Source organism: Saimiri boliviensis, chromosome 16, assembly GCF_048565385.1.
Source record: "Saimiri boliviensis isolate mSaiBol1 chromosome 16, mSaiBol1.pri, whole genome shotgun sequence".
NCBI lineage: Eukaryota > Metazoa > Chordata > Mammalia > Primates > Cebidae > Saimiri > Saimiri boliviensis.
This window is the reverse complement of record NC_133464.1, coordinates 87,996,669-88,013,794: the sequence shown is the minus strand read 5'-3', so window position 1 is coordinate 88,013,794 and position 17,126 is coordinate 87,996,669. Positions and strand designations below refer to the sequence as shown.

The 17,126-nt window shown below is 35.4% G+C and overlaps 1 protein-coding gene across 6 annotated transcripts in view; it reads left to right on the top strand.

Moving 5' to 3' along the window:
• The window catches only part of ZMYM2 (zinc finger MYM-type containing 2), a 127,392-nt gene that overhangs the window by 87,518 nt on the left and 22,748 nt on the right, over nt 1-17,126 (top strand). For all 6 annotated transcript variants that reach the window (XM_074387944.1, XM_010332154.3, XM_039473201.2 and 3 more), the window contains 6 exons: nt 5,270-5,435; nt 6,062-6,096; nt 12,185-12,314; nt 13,046-13,161; nt 14,343-14,514; nt 16,130-16,255. In XM_074387944.1, coding sequence (XP_074244045.1) covers nt 5,270-5,435; nt 6,062-6,096; nt 12,185-12,314; nt 13,046-13,161; nt 14,343-14,514; nt 16,130-16,255 — 745 coding nt within the window. The remainder of the gene's footprint in view (nt 1-5,269; nt 5,436-6,061; nt 6,097-12,184; nt 12,315-13,045; nt 13,162-14,342; nt 14,515-16,129; nt 16,256-17,126) is intronic.

The following is a 17,126-nucleotide window of genomic DNA, read 5'->3' as shown; positions in this document are numbered from 1 at the left end:
GGAAGGATCACTTGAGCTCAGGAGTTTTAGGTGACAGTGAGCGATCACACCACTGCACTCTGGCCTGGGAGACAGAGTAAGACTTGTCTCTAAATTTTTTAAAAAGTGTATTTTTTGATATATGTATTATATAAATTATAATGTATAAATTAAAATAGAGAAGTTTGGGATTTGTTTCCCTTTTTTTGGGGAAGCAAAGATATGCTCTTTGGCAAAATATGATATTGTGGATGTTGTCATGTGTTTTACTTTGCTACTTATTTTAAAAGGTAGTTATTTCTTTTTCCATTTATGCAGAATTTAGTGATGAAGATCTAATGAAGCAGTGCGTTTCAGAATTTACAAGAAATACGTTAGTCAAATACCAAGTTACAGTCATCTAGTTATGTTTAATGTCAGTATTCTGTATCTTAAATACCTTATATATTCCTTCCTTGTCTTATTTTAAACATATCTTTGTATAATATTCGTAATAGCTTATTATATATTATACTAATCTGAGGAATAAAGGTAAGAGTGTTTTTGTTACATGGTAAAAATTTGTAAAGCAAATAGCAATGCTGATTTTTCTGTATACTCAGTATGGCACACAATCTTTGAAGTATGAAGAGTTGTCTCTCTTCATTCATCCTCGGCTTTTTTTTACATGCAACCATTATTGTAATCAAATAGTAACTTTATTCTCTATGCTTTCTACTTGAGTCAGACTGTATTTTCTTATATCCCCTGCCCTATGCATCCTTTCTAGTCACTGTTGCCATGATACCTTGAAAATGTGGTAAATTAACTATGAGTTTTTTTGACCCCACTTTTATGGTTTATCGTTTTTATTTAAATACTCAAAAGTTTATATATTAGTGCATTAAAAACTCTGACCCTTACAAATCAATCCGACTTATCAGAAAAATAAGTTTCAAGCCAAAGGAAAAAAAGTGCTTCATCCCAGAAACTTAAAAATCAACAGCTAGCCAATCTGGCTATTATTTCGTGTTTAGCCACGAACATTTCCTACTTAAACAGTACTGCACACACATTGTATTTTTACCTTCTCTTATCTTTGCACTTTAGATTGAGAGATTACTACCTATAGTATAACTTTAAATTTTTATTTATTTAAGTTTAATTTTATGCTTTAAAATTTTGTTGGCCTGGTGTGGTGGCTCACACCTATAATCCCAGCACTTTGGGAGGCCGAGGCAGGCTGATCACAAGATCAGGAGTCCAAGGCCAGGACCAGCCTGGCCAACATGGTGAAACCCTGTCTCTACTAAAAATACCAAAATTAGCTGGGCATGGTGGTGTGTGCCTGTAATCCCAGCTACTCGGGAGGCCAAAGCAGGAGAATTGCTTGAATCAGGAGGAAGCGGAGGTTGCGGTGAGTGGAGATGGTGCCACTGCACTCCAGCCTGGGCTACGGAGCGAGACTCTGTCTTACACACACAAAAAATTGTTTACTTGACAAGACACTGAATGAGCTGTGCTTTCTGGTCAGTATTTTGGTTTGCTTCTAGATTTAAAATAGAGATTTATTAAATTGTGCCTCTTCTAAATTGGAATAAGAAATCTGTGATAACATGCAACCAAAAAATGCTGAAAATAAAATAAATGTATTTTTCTTCTCCCAGAATACCTTTTTAAAATGAAGTAGATTTTACTTTTCCTTGAGTGAATGTTTCCAGGCATAACGTAAAACTTTTAATGTGTGTAAGTTTAAAAGTTTTTAAAGAAAAAGGATTTAGTATTGTAATGCAATAATAGCTAGAAGATGTTTGATAAATGGTAAAGATAGTATTTCAAAAGGTCCACCATTTTCCAACAGTATGTCACAAGTCTTCTTAATAGACCTAAGCTTTTCTTAAACTGTATTACTTCCGATTGCAGTTTTTTTAACACAGTCTTTGATTTGTTTTCCAAACAAGTACTGAATGGTGGCAATGTTAAATTAATACAAATGCTGTGTAATAATTTTAAAAGTATGATTTATGGGCTTTAAATTAATATTAGACTCATAATTTTTCTTTATAAACCGTTGTATCAATTTTTGAAAATTGTTTTTGAAGTTTTAGGAAAAGAATATTTAATATTCTTGCTCTAAATATATATTTTTGGTCACTGGAGAATTCCTGTGCTTTGCATAGTACCCAATAACCTTTTATCACCGCAGTTTTCTTTTTTAAATTTGTAGTGAATCACTCCATTGTGCTCAGAAAGCTGTATTGGGAAGCCATAAAGGATTCCTGTTTAAAATGTCTATAAAATGCCCCTATCTTTTTTCATATTCATAGTTCTTCCCTGGAAAATTAGGTTTGTTTGGTGAAATAGGGAACAAATGGATAGGAAAGTTAAAAACGATGTGTATATCAACCAAAAAAGAAAAGTCGAAACCATCCAAGGAATGGACTGGGTCAGGATAGGCTGAATGACCTTTTGTGAATTATTGAAAATGAAATTCCGGTTTAGCTGATAGGTTAAATTAAGGTTTTTTGAATCAGAGTTTAGTACCTGGCTGTTGCTTAGATTTGTTTGAACCTGTGATTTGTTTTGTCTTTGCTCTCCCTTAGTTTGCTATTCTTGATTTCACAATGACAAGAAAACCACAAAATAGATGATGTAGTATTTTTAAAACCAGAGACTTATGTCCCATTTATTTTATTTTTTATGATGTCTTAATAATTCTTTTTTTGCAAGTCGCTAGGGAGTGCGGCTTGGAGTGGAGTTGTGTTGGTGTTGGTAAGGAATGATGGTCATTAATGATCTTTTTATATTGGCCATTATATTTTAGCTGAATTCCAAACACTTTACTTGGAATAAAGTGCATGCTTGGATGTAAAAGAAACAAAAGTTCACAACCTCCAAAATTTTTATTATGGCATTAAACTTGGAATTATTAGTATTGAGTTCTCACTTAACTATTTTTTCAGCCTGAAAAAATACATGCTTATTTTGTTTATATTTGTAAATTGGTATTAACCTTGCCCCTTTTTCCTTTGGATAGAGGGAAATTACCTAAATTTGTTTAGAACCTTTAAAAGAAGGGAGCTTTAAGTATTGATTTTACAAAAACCAAGTGTCTGTAGAATGAAGAAGTGATTCCATTGTTCAAATTGTTTGGGTTGGGGGCCACGCTGGCTCATGCCGGTTGTCCTGGTGCTTGAGGAGCCGAGGCTATGCATTCGAGGCCAACCAACCTGGGCAACATAAGAACCTCTCATTCATTTAAAAAAAAAAATTATTTTGGTGAAATGTGTTTGATTTTATGCCCTTGGCCTTCCAAATGGAAATACTACTGTATATTACAAAGTCAGTGTAGTACCTGTAATGTTTTGAATTAATACAAATTTCTGTTTTAAATATTAAATTGAGGATCTTTCTTGCAGCATTTTATTTGTATTGTGTTAGGATATTTATTCTCTACTCATTTATAGTAACTCATTTTGTCTTCATTGCTTAGTGTACAGGATAAAGCCTAGGTTTTGACTTGGTTGTCTGCCATTTGAATCCTGTCTCTGCATTTTTAATATTTGACCTTCGTCAAGTTATTTAATTTTTTTAGACCTTAGTTTGCAGTACCCATTTTGCAGGGCTGTTGGGAAGATTTATAGAGAGTAGATACAATGGGTTTGGCTTTTATTTCAGGTTCTCAGTGAACCGGTAGTATACTTTTGCTTTGTTCTTGCACTGTTCAGAAACAGTGAATAAAGTATTAAGCTTCCGTTTTCTTCCTTTATGTTTTTTTTATTTTCTTTGAGTATAAATTATAAAAAGGGAAAAAGAAATTGAAAGAAAGAAAAGAAACCCTGGAACAATTCTATGGTTATTTTGAAGAATAGTCTTGCTGGTGAGAATGTAACAAAGGGACTTTTTTTATTGAGTGAAAATAAGAATTTGTTTGATATTAAGTGCCACTTTTACTGAGATGAATCACATAATACCATCAGCTGTTTGGATTCACAAGTTTTTGGACAAGAGTTATGATATTGGCATAACTTAGTCATAATTTATACTATAAATCTTCATTCATTTAACATTTATTCAGCAGGAGAAATACCTGACCTGGAGAAAAAAAAGAGCCTGTGTTCTAACCTTGGGGTATGTTTGTTATATAAGACCTGTTTATCAACACAATCATTTATTAATATTCCTGACCAAGAGTTTTGACGTATTTGTAGAATTTCTGTTGAAATATAAAGTGAGAGATTTTAAAATTCACAATATAAAACTCTAGCGTAATAAAGGAAAAGCCATAGACACAATTATTATTAACTGCAAAGTACTTAACAGTTACTACTTTATCAAAATTTCAAAGCTGTTAAGCCAAATGGTAATCCAAAAAAAAAAAAAAAGGTAGTTTATTTCTAGATCAGAAACTTAATTATGAAAAGAACTGTATTTGAAATTATGTCTTTTTTTTTTTTTTTTTTTTTGGGTATTTGAAGATACAGCATTTATATTTTTGGTCCACTCCTTGGTCGACATGTTAATAAATAGTGAAAATGCGCAAAATCTAGGGAAATTAAGATACCTGAAAAACAAAAATCTGTTTTAAGATTATTGATTCACTAAAATAAAGTACAGTTCTATGAATTTTAGTTTGTTTTTCTTTTATCTTTTTTGGTATTGCAAGTTAAGTTGTGGACCCATTGGGCTGATAGTTTTTCTAGATATGTGTCAAATTGCTTGTTTTAGAGATATATTGGCTTTCAGAAAATTTAAACATTGAGTGTTTTAAAACATGAACTCAGAGTTCTTGTTATTAAAATAAAATAAATGTATTAAAGCTTTTCAGATTTATATTAAGCTGTTGAAAAACTGAAATATTTCAAGTTAACATCCATAAATTTCCCATCGGAAGAGCTTGCTTCAAAATACCTTTGTCTTGTACAACTAACCTGGGAAATCTGTTCATTACTCAAAATGTTCAATATAATGATTGTAGGAGATGATTCTACAAATATATGGCCCTCAAAATTATTTAAAACATTAAAATACATTGATTTGGTCTACCAATATCTATTTAGTTATCCTACCTTTGTGATGCTGGTCTTTGACTTCTGGTAAGTATAGGATGGGACTTCATCAATTAGAAAAAATTGCTGCTTTTGTTTTTTTTCACTTATTGTAGATTTTACTGTTTATAAGTGATTTATTTTACAGTTCTGTTTTTTCCTTATCAGTCACGATTTTATCACATTGACAATAATCACTGATGAACTTGTAGAAATCTTCAAAAATAATTTGCAGTGTCTGAAATATTCCTTTTTAAATTAAGGCTGCAAGGTGTGATTGTTGTAAATCTCAAGGAACTCTTAAAGAGCGAGTTCAGTGGCGTGGGGAAATGAAACATTTCTGTGATCAACATTGCTTACTGCGTTTCTACTGTCAACAAAATGAGCCCAACATGACAACTCAGAAAGGACCTGAAAACTTACATTATGGTATGTAATAATTTAGATGATAACTTGAAAACCCCGTACACCAGTCTTTACGTAGTTTTGCATCCAAACCACTGATAATGAATAGTTGATTTCAGAGATAGTTTAACAGCAACTTAAATTGCAGAGATTCTCTGGGTTGAAGTAACCTGTATGTTGTTTCTATAGATGTATTGCTTTTTGTTTTTTGTGGGTTTTTTTGGTCTTTTTGAAATTTCATGCTAATTGAGAAAACAAGGTGTAGTTGAGAGTGAGGAGAAGCTAAACAGCACATTATAACAAAAATTTCAAAAAGAATAGACATCCACCTGTCATGTGTCATCTGTAATTTTAAATGATTTTTTTAAGAAAAAGATACACCATTTAAGATATAAATCTAAGCATATATAATAGTATGTCCCCCAGAGCAGTGTACACTTTCAGAGGGGGCCAAAGGAGAAAAGGGTTAATTTCATTTATTTACCTCTATATTTCTATGCTTTCTATACAAATTTAAAATTCTTTCCTTAAAATGGTCTAAAACATTTTATTTGGTCACATTTTAAATTAGTGAAATTTAATGAGAAATAGGGATTTAGAAAATTCTGAAGAAAGTGTATTTGTCTTATTTTAAATTTTTTGTTTTTTAGATCAGGGTTGTCAGACGTCTCGAACCAAAATGACAGTAAGTATTGCTTAAATGGAGTGCTAAATTGTGATTTTTATAATATGGGGTAAAAAATAATTAGACCAATGTAATGTGGTCATAATAGTAATTTTTTTTTTCTTTACTGGGACAATGGAGTATTCAGCTGAATTTCATTAATACCAGAGACTGTCATACATGCTAAAGAATATAAAGGAGAATTAATTATAGCCTCTGCTCACAGTGGGGCAATAGACACATAAGTGATAAGTCGACGGATGTTCCCATAATAGATGCATCTTTAAGACAGTGGCAATAGTATGTTTGAAATGACTGACTGTATTTGTCCCGAAAGGTACAAATAAGCTGACTGTAAACAGTTGAGTAGAAGATTGCCAGATAGGTGTGAAAAGTAGGAGAATGATAATGTGTGCTAAGTACATGTGTATTGGGTAGAACTACTTATTAGAGCCAAGCTTGAAGGTGATCTTTGGTAGAATAATGGAAACTGAAGCTGAAGGAATAGGCTGAGACTGATTATTAATGGCTTTATGTGTGTTTTTTCAAGTACAGATCTGAAGGCCTATGTTGGTGGCTAGAATTTTTGAGTTTTTAAATTTGGGAAATACGCAATGTGTCCTGGGTTTTTTTTTCCTCTTTTTAATTTATTTTTCTTTTGGGGTAATGCATCAAATTCTACTTTTGTTAGCATTTTAAGAGGTTTGTAGGTTGAAAATGGCCATTGATGTTACTAATGACTACTAAAGATAAGAGGCAGTGCTTTTGCCACACTCTGGAGATTAATAAGATGCTGCCTGGCTCTGGCAAATTTTCAAAACCTTCCAATGCCTAGGCTCTATCCAGAAATTCTGTATTTTTAAAAAGTTACGGCCAGGTGTGGTGGCTCATGCCTGTAATCCCTGCACTTTGGGAGGCTGAGGCGGGTGGATCACCTGAGGTCAGGGGTTCGAGACCAACCTGGCCAACATGATGAAACCCAGTCTCCACTAAAAATACAAAAAAATTAGCTGGGCATGGGGGCAGGTGCCTATAATCCCAGCTACTCAGGAGGCTGAGGCAGGAGAATCGTTTGAAACCGAGAGGCAGAGGTTGCAGTGAGCCAAGATCGAACCACTGCACTCCAGTCTGGATGAGTAAAACTCTTGTCTCAAAAAAAAAAAAAAAAAAAAAAGTTCTTCAGGATTCTAGTATGTAACCAGAAATGAGAATAACTGATATAAATGAAAAATTGGTATTTTTACATTTATTCTATTCCATGTTTTTTATGTTTATAGTTGGACAAAACACTAGAAAAGTAAGAGTACCTTTTTCTTGCTTTTCTCATCCATACTATCCCTCCTTATGGAAATAGCATTTTAAAATCAGATAATTTAGAAGTATGTAAAGTATTCAGCTGAATTATCTGATTGTAATACCAGACACTTTCATCCATGTTTAGGGTATAAAAGATGACTACTCCCTATTTTATATTTATATTTATAAAGCAACTCATCAGCCTTGTTTCAAAGGTATGTGCTTTGACCAGAAACCCCTTCTACTACCACAATATTAAATATTTTTCTCCTCCTGCACTACTTGAGCCAAACCGTATGACAGAGGGTTAGAGGCAACGTTATTAATAGGGAAGGATAAGTAAGGCTGCCATTGCAGTGTTGTTGCCTTTTGTCATATAAAGTCGTGTCTCATCTTTTCTCTGTAAATTTTTGGGATCTTCTGATTCTCCACCCATAAACGCCAAAGAATGAGAGCTTAGCTGTATAATTTTGGACAAGTTACTTCACTGTTGTTTGTGTGAGTTTCTTTATTTGAAAAACCGAGATGAATACAGTGCCTACACCAGGATGAATACTAGACATGGGACGGCTGCCTTGTTCCAGACCTCACAGAGGCAGCGTGTAGAGTAAAGAACGTGAGCTTTGACATCAGGTGAATCTTACTGAAATCCCAGTTTCAGAACTTTTAGCTCAGTGCCTCTTGCCAGGTTGTGTCACTTCTGAGCCTCAGTTTTTTCATATGTAAAATGGGAGTGATAAAAAGTCCTACTTTTTGTGGTGGTAGGAGGATGAAACAAGATTTGGTGCTTTACATTGTCCCTGGCATCTAGCAAATACTCAACAGATGGTAACTTTAGTTCATTATACTTTTTGTTCTTTTGGGTCCTACTTCAGCATACATAAATAACTGTGGACCCTGCCTATTGACTAAAAAAGTGAAAAACATCCTAAAAAATAAGTTTGGTTCAAGTGTACATTTTCACCAAGTGGAATAGTTAATTGATGTAAAGTAGTAATTGCAGAATGGCAAGAAGTGTAGCATTGAGCAATCCCGGGACATCTATGACTTTGAATTCTGTCTTCTGGGATATAGAGTATTTGCTAGTTCAGAATGCCTGGTATGTAACAGATACTGTTTACTAAGTTATTCTCTCCATTATACAGTAGTGGAAATTGAGGCATAAGAGATTGAGTGACTTGCCTGACGTCACACAGCAATAACTTTAAGTAATGTTGACCCTTGAACATCATGGATTTGAACTATATTGGTCCACTTCCACATGGGTTTTTTTGTTTTGTGTTTGTTTTTCAACCAAACTTGGATGGAAAATACAGGATTTGCAGGATGTGAATTTGAGGCTAGACTTGTCATGTAGGTGGGTTCTACAAAGGCTGAACGTAGGAGTTGTGTATGCACAGATTCTGGTATGGGGAGTAAGAGTGGGGGCATTGGTGGATTAGAACCAATCCTCCACATATACTGAGGGATGATTGTGCAGTCAGTCCTCATTTATGGATTTCAAATTTGTCTACCCACCAAAATACTGGTGATCAATACTCGAGGTGTTTTCACAGACATTTGCAGATGTGCAAAATGGTGAAAAATTTGAGTCACCCAGTGTGCATGTTCCCAGTTGAGGTAGAACAAAGCAATGCTGTGCCTTTTTTGTTTCAGCTCTCATACTATAAACAAGTGTCCTTTTCTTAGTCTAATTAGTGTCAGGGTGTTTTATTGTTGTTGTTTGCATTTTTGTGTTTTTTTTTTGTTGATGATTTTTGCTGTTTAGAAGGACCAGCAAGTGTGGTGTTGAAGTGCTTTCTAGTGTCACTAAGAGCAAGAAAGTTCTGATGTACCTTGTGGAGAAAATACTGTTAGAAAGGTTTCGTTTAGGCATGAAGTTATAATGTTCTTGGTGTGAATTCAGTATTAATGAATCAACATTACAGTACATCTGGAAAAAGGAAGAGGCAATTTGCCAGTCTCTGCAGGAGGCCACTACAAATACTACAGTAACATCTCTAGTTTGTAGTGAAGCTAAGGAAAAGATAGAATAATGACTAAACTTGTAGATTCATGAGATTATCACCAATAATTTTTTTTTTAAGCATACTGAACAACTTTCACCTCATAACAGGTTTTTCAGGGTTAGGAAAATGTTAAACCCTTCTTGGCTAGTGCTGGCTGGCTCACACATTTTAAGGCAGTATGGCATGAAAAATGTTAAACTTGAAGGTGAGGTGAGTTTTGCAGATTAAGATGTTACGGTAAAACACCTGCTAAGTGTTATACAGGAAAAAAGTTATAAGGAAGAGCTAGTTTTCAGCACTAATGAGACTGGCTTATTTTTACAAGGTCATTGGCATATGAACCTGTGAAATGCCTTGGCCTTAATTCATTCAAAGAGTGTGCAACATTGTTACTGTATACCAATGCCAAGGGCACTTTTAATGCAAACCCCTAATGATATATAGAGCCCAAATTTATGAGCAATTGCAGGGAAAAACGTGACGCATATATCATTTCCATTGGAGGTGGGGAAAAAAAAGCATGGATTGTGCTCAAAATATTCTGGGATTGGTTCTGCTGCTCTATCCTAGAAGTTGAATACTATCTCTAGGGTGAAAACTTAGCCTTCAAATGTCCCAGTTGATTGCTATGAAGAATTTGAAAGTGCCCACCCCAATGTAGGCGTTCTTTTCGTGCCCCTAAACACTGTATCTTCTCCAGCTCCTCAGATGGGGCATACTAAAGGGTTTCACAGTGCACACCATGAGGGAGCTTTGTAACAAGGCATGTGAGGCTCTCACTGCCAACAAGGAAACCACCATGGATAGGTTCCTGGAAGCAGTCACAATATGCAGCTTCTTGATTATGGTGAAAGAGCCTGGGGGCAGTATCAAGCAGGCTATTGATAACTTGGGAAAATGTTTGATCAAACTGAAAAGATGTTAAAGAAATTATAAAGAACAGTGTTGAAAACAGAAGGTGCATCACACAGCAAATGAGCAGAGAAGGCTTTGGCAACATGAAGGAAAGTGATATCGGAATGGAATTCTATCTTGGGAAAAAGACACAAAACAGAAATATGTGCTTTGTTCGAGCACGTTCTCAAATTTAAGCATTACTGAGAACATGCCTTGAGATGCTTAAAAGATTGGAGGTTAAACGCTAAGCTGCCAAGGCTGACACAATTTTTGGAGCCACATTGGGTAAGAAAATCACTGACATTGTCAACAAGGCACAAGAGCCAGTTCCACCAACCTCAGTTTTTATGGGGTACACCAAGGTTGAGAGCTCAGATTACACAGTGCACTGCCTCATCACACATTCTGCAGCCCCATCCACAGTGAAATTTTAATGTCTGTTTTGTTTGTTTGTTTGCTTTGTTTTGTTTTTGAGATGAAGTCTCACTCTGTCATCCAGGCTGGAGTGCAGTGGCATGATCTGAGCTTATTGCAACCTCCACCTCCCAGGGTCAAGTGATTCCCCTGCCTCAGCCTCTAGAATAGCTGAGACTAGAGGTGGGCGCCACCATGCCTGGCTAATTTTTTTTTTTTTTTGTATTTTTTTGTATTTTTAATAGAGATGAGGTTTCACCATGTTAGCCAGGCTGCTCTTGAACTCCTGACCTTACATGATCCACCTGTCTCGGCCTCCCAATGTTTGGGATTATGGATGTGAGCCAGTGTACCCAGCCTGCTTTTGTAAAACTTTGAATGCTTAATTTTTGTTTAATATTTTTTAGGACTTTATTTGCATAAAGGTACAGTAAACGTGTTCACAGTTTTGTAGTGTATAATGTGTGTATGGAGTACTGTACAGTGTGAGTGTGCTGTGTGAGTGCTGTACAGTATTCATATGCTGTGAGTATTGTATCTGTACTGTGTGTATGAATTGATCTCAGTACAGTAGATTACACAAAAATGCTATAATGAAATATTGTTTTTAAGAAATACTGTGTAAAGGATCTTTAGCAAAATTATGTATTGGTCAGTTGATGAAAACATTGTGACCAGAGGCTCACAGGAACCTAATCCTGTATTTCCCATTGCAGCAGTGGTTCAGTAGTCATTGTTTGACTACTAAACCACTACAGTAGTCTCCACTGTATATAACACAACTATTCCAAATTATGTACCTACATTTTCTCCATATTAGTGAGTGATGTGGAGAGTACCTTACCTTTTCGTACATTATGCTCATATCTTCCACTTATTTCAGATTTTATTTATGTGGTTTTTGGTTTTGTTTGCAATGCAAATAATGCTAAAGTGAACTTAGTATGAAATATCTGAGAGACTATCTGTAGGATAGGTTCCAGAAATTGCAGTTGCGGGGCCACAGGAAATATACAACTTAAAGTTTGAGGATTCCTTTGGTAATTGCTTTCATTTTTCTTTTCAAATTTATAATCATATTTAAAGCATTTATCCAGCAGAGGGAGCTAGAGTATCAGATAGCCATAATAACTGTAAGATCTTTTTCTGAAATAAATTTAAAAGAGCCTAAGTATTTTCATAGTTGAGGTTTACAACCTTGATTTTGTACTGAAAAGTAAGATTGTGTTTTTATATTTTTCTAAAATCATTCTGATGGTATCCTTTGAAGGTGATATAAATCTATAGAATGAATAATTGCTACCACTTTGCTAGTCGGGTAGATTCACAGTGATCCTTATAGATTAAGACTATGGTGAACATAGTGGTAATAACATAATTTGGTTATCCTCTTCTGCTTTTGTATGTTCCCTTCTTCAGACTGAAAACCCTTTATCAGGAAGTATTGAAAATTAGGCATAAAAATAAAAATGTTTCTCTTTGCTTCTCCATAGGGTTCCGCACCACCGCCTTCTCCAACGCCTAACAAAGAGATGAAGAACAAAGCAGTTCTTTGCAAACCTTTAACAATGACAAAAGCTACTTACTGTAAACCTCACATGCAGACCAAATCTTGTCAGACAGGTAACTTAGCACAGTGTGACTGCTTCCACATACTTTCATCTCACCTAATGAAATACATGCTTTTCTTGAATGGACAGCCTCCAGGATACATTTGTTTGGTCAATTTGTCATTTTCTGTTAATTTTGCTTACCTAATTTTAAATATTACCTGGAGAATACAGCATCTCATTTTAAATTATTTGTGATCAGTCTCTGATAAAAGCCTAGAATACAAATTATGTCAAAAGTGAAAAAATGATATATCAAAAATTTCCTTGGGGCTAAGACTACTAAAATTATAGCGCTTCCTCTAAGAAAATCATCTTTACATGTGGTCTGTAATGGTAACAATTCTGTTTCCTTCCCGTCAGAATAAGATGAAATCATTCAAGTGTGTATTTTTTTAAAATCAAATTACAGTGCTGTCGGCATTCTAATTATTTGGTTAAATAAGCCTTTGGGGAGGTTGTTGAGGAGAGCATGGTAGAATATCGGAAACTATAGTGTTTTTAACGGATATTTTCTTTCTTAAAAAAATCCTTAAATTTTATTTGTATTCTCTGTAAGTTAGAACAGCTGTTTCTTTTTTGTCCTGTTCTTTTTAAGTTACCTTACTTGTAAAAACTGGGAATTAAAAAAAAAAAAAAGGTACTGAGGTAGTTTAATTTTTCTTCATCAAGTTATTTTAACATTGAGGATCTGTATATAAGTGTTAGCTAACATTGCTCCTTAAATATGTTTTTTGTTTTTAGATGATACTTGGAAGACAGAATATGTTCCAGTGCCTATCCCTGTGCCTGTGTATATCCCAGTTCCTATGCACATGTACAGTCAGAATATTCCTGTTCCTACTACAGTTCCTGTTCCTGTAAGTTACGTTTTAAGTTTTTTCATTTTGAGATTTAGCAGGCACAGTTGGGAAAACAATGGGCAGTTGACCCTTGAACAACAAGAGTTTGAACTCCATGCGCATCCACATATGTGGGATTTTTTTTCCCCAATAAATCTGGGCAGCCCTATGCATTGGCAGGTTATATGTCTGTGACCAAACACAGACTAAAAATACAGTATTCTGCCTGTAATTCCAGCACTTTGGGAGGCCAAGGTAGGCATATCTTCAGCCCAGGAGTTCAAGACCAGCCCAGGCAACATGCTGAAACCCCATCTCTACTAAAAATACAAAAATTAGCCAGGCATGGTGGCACATACCGGTCCCAGCTACTTGGGAGGCTGAGGTAGGAGGATTGCTTGAGCTTGAAAGATGGAGGCTACAATGAGCCGTGATTGCACCACTGCACTCCAGCCTGGGCTACTGAACAAGTCCCTGTCTCAAAAAAAGAAAAGAAACGAAAATACAGTATTTAAGGATGTGAAATCAGTGTAGAAGGCTGGCTGTAAGGGTGTGGGAGTAGAGTATGCATAGACTCTGGTATCTTTCCATGGGTGGTCCTGGAACCAGTCCCCTTTAAACACTGAGGATAACTCTGGTTGCAGTTACTAGTTTAGTGAAGCTGATGAAACCATCTTTACCTTTCTTCAGCGGTTAACTTAAATTTGGTTGAATCTCTGTTGTCATGATTGAGTGCTTTGTGTTTAAGTACATGTATGTTCATCCTGGAGAGTGACATTTCACAGATTTCTGTATCTGCTCTATGCATATTAAGTTTTATATTTGGGCTCATTTTCTTTAGAAATACTTGTGAAGCCATAAGGTTTAGAACGGAAACACAGAATTTTATATAAAATAATATTTCATCCCAAATGACTTGCAGTACTTCGAAGAACACTGTATCAGGACTTGGCTATTATAGTCCCCTGGGGGACAGAAATACTTCAAAAATTCTTTTTGTTTAATTTTTATTACAAAAAGTAGATGTTTGTATTCTAGGCTTTCTTGTCACAGTTGACATCTTAGTTTTGTATGTCTTTTTTTCAAGCTTTTATCCAGTGTGATATTATAAAGTAGATTATGTGTCAGAGTCATTTTTAATTTGGAAAAATACCTTTTAATGCTTAATAAACCTAACTCAGAATGCTTTGGTAACTTAGGTGCCAGTTCCTGTTTTTCTGCCTGCTCCACTGGACAGCAGTGAGAAGATCCCTGCAGCAATTGAGGAGCTGAAAAGCAAGGTTTCTTCAGACCCTCTTGATACAGAGTTGCTTACAATAACAGATATGATGAGTGAAGATGAGGGGAAAGCAGAGACTGCCGCCATCAACAGTGAGCCGCACTACGTCATACCTTGCAAATCAGTGTTACCGTTGGCCATTTATAAGTATTTTTCCAGTGCTTTCCAGTGCATATTATTATGTTTCGACTTGTGGGGCTGAAGGAAAGCACTGGAACAAAAATATATTCTCTATTAAGAGAGCTACACTATATTTAGCCAGGTGCCCTCAGACAGATATCCAAAGCAGGAATTTGGTCTTTGGTCTCTGTTTTAAGTGGGATTTGACTCATAAAATCAACTTAGAATTATTCCTGTCAATGGAATACAAAACTATAATAACTTGTAATGGACTCTAATAGTGATCAAAATTCATCTCTAGTTTTGTGTTTTGTTTTGTTTTGTTTTTTTAATTAATTAATTAATTAATTTTTGAGATGGACTCTTGTCCTATAGCCCAGGCTGGAGTGCAGTAGCATGATCTTGGCTCACTAAGATCTCTGCCTCCTGGGTTCAAGTGATTCTCCTTCCTCAGTCTCCTGAGTAGCTGGGATTACAGGTGCATGCCACCATGCCCCACTAATTTTTGTATTTTTAGTAGAGACAGAGTTTTACCATGTTGGCCAGGCTGATCTCAAACTTAGGTGGTCTGCCTGCCTCCCAAAGTGCTGGTATTACAGGTGTGAGCCACCACACCCCTAGTTTTCTTTTATTGCTTATACTAATAAAATAGTTTGCATTATCTAAACCGAGTTTATCTTACCCTCTGTTAGGGCAGAGCTTGCGTTACATAGTATATAACATGATGAGTGTGTTGCGGATGGTTCTAAGTCACTTAGAATGTTTATTTTCTACCCTTAGCCGTCTGCTGATACCCAGAGTCCTATTTCAACCTTGAGCGAATTCTTGCCCTTACCTTAGAGGACAAGCAAAATAACTGTAATTTTCTCTGGATTTCATAATGAGATAGGGTTTTTGAAGCACTGTGGTAAGGAGCTGTGAAAGTAATTTAGTGGGTTGCAACCAGTGTTTTTAAGAAAAGGAAAAAACCCAAAATGGAACAGGGTAAAAAAATTACAATGCGAATTCCTCATAGAAAGGGTAAGTATTATTTTGTGAAACCAGTGTGTATACAGATGTCTTTCTGTTCCCTACCATCACCTTGTGGTATGTGTTGGATAAAATGCATTTCTTACCATGATTACAACACAAAAACACTTCAAAGCAACTGATCTAACCATCAAAAGGAGTTGTTAATAAGCGTATATTGAATGATTTGAGAAACCTAGGTCAAAATTCAAAGAGTATTGAAAACTACAGTTGTCTGCCCTCATTAGTTTATTTTTGACAAAAAGTTGCTTTTAGAAATGCTTTACATGGTGAAGTTGTTTTACTGTCAAAGCATACCTGTTAACTTTTGAAGGGAGTCTTCCTGTAAAATTTATAGAATTAAAAGTTTTAATATACTTGTGATTAATTATAAGTATGAAGTTTATAGTTGTTTACATTTTGAGATAGTTATATATATAAAATGCCCTTTTGTGACATTATATGTATTTTTTTTTTACATTGCATTTAAAATTAAGTGATTTCCTTTTGCCAGATTAAATACAGATACCGTTGGGGTTTTCTATTTTGATTTCTAATGATATTATGGATTGATTTCAGGTGTAATTATTGAAACAGATATAATTGGTTCAGATCTTTTGAAGAACTCTGACCCAGAGACACAGTCCAGCATGCCTGATGTACCATACGAACCAGATTTGGATATCGAAATAGATTTTCCCAGAGGTAAGTCAAAAGCTTTATGACTATAGAATTTAGTTATAGAGTCAACTGTGGTTATGATCATTTACCATTTAATGTTTGTGTCATTGTCTTTTAGCAATGTTCGAATTTTGTTGTTGTTGTTTAAACCCACCTTAACAGTTAACTTCATGTTTTGTTGTTGTTGTTTTTTAAAAACCCAGCTTAACAGTTAACTTCTGGAATGAGATCACTTTGAGCCCAGGAGTTCAAGACCAGCCTGGGCAACATAGTGAAATCCCATCTTTACTAAAAATATAAAATGTAGCCCGGCTTGGTGGTGCATGCCTGTAATCCCAGCTACTCAGGAGGCTGAGTTAGGAGGTTTGCTTGAGCCCAGGAGGTGGAGGTTGCAGTAAGCCAAGATCGTGCCACTACACTCCAGCTTGGGTGGCAAAGTGAGACCCTGTCTCAAAAAAAAAAAAAAAAAAAAAAAAAAAAGAATGTCTTAGAGCCTTAAAAAAAAAAAAAACTTCTAGAAGTAATTCATTATAGAAAATTTAAAGAAGTGTTTGTGTCCTTTTTAATTTTAAAATATTTTTAGCTTCTGTGCACTGTGGATCACACCTGTAATCCCAGCACTTTGGGAGGCCAATGTGGGCAGATCACCTGAGGTCAGGAGTTTGAGATCAACCTGGCCAACATGGTGAAACCCCGTCTCTACTAAAAATACAAAAATTAGCTGAATGTGGTGATGGACACCTGTAATCAATCCCAGCTACTTCGCAGGCTGAGGCAGAATTACTTGAACCCAGAAGGTGGAGGTTGCAGTGAGTCGAGACTGTACCATTGACTCCAACCTGGGCAATAAGAATGAAACTCTGTCTCAAAAAAGAAAAAAAAAATTATATATATA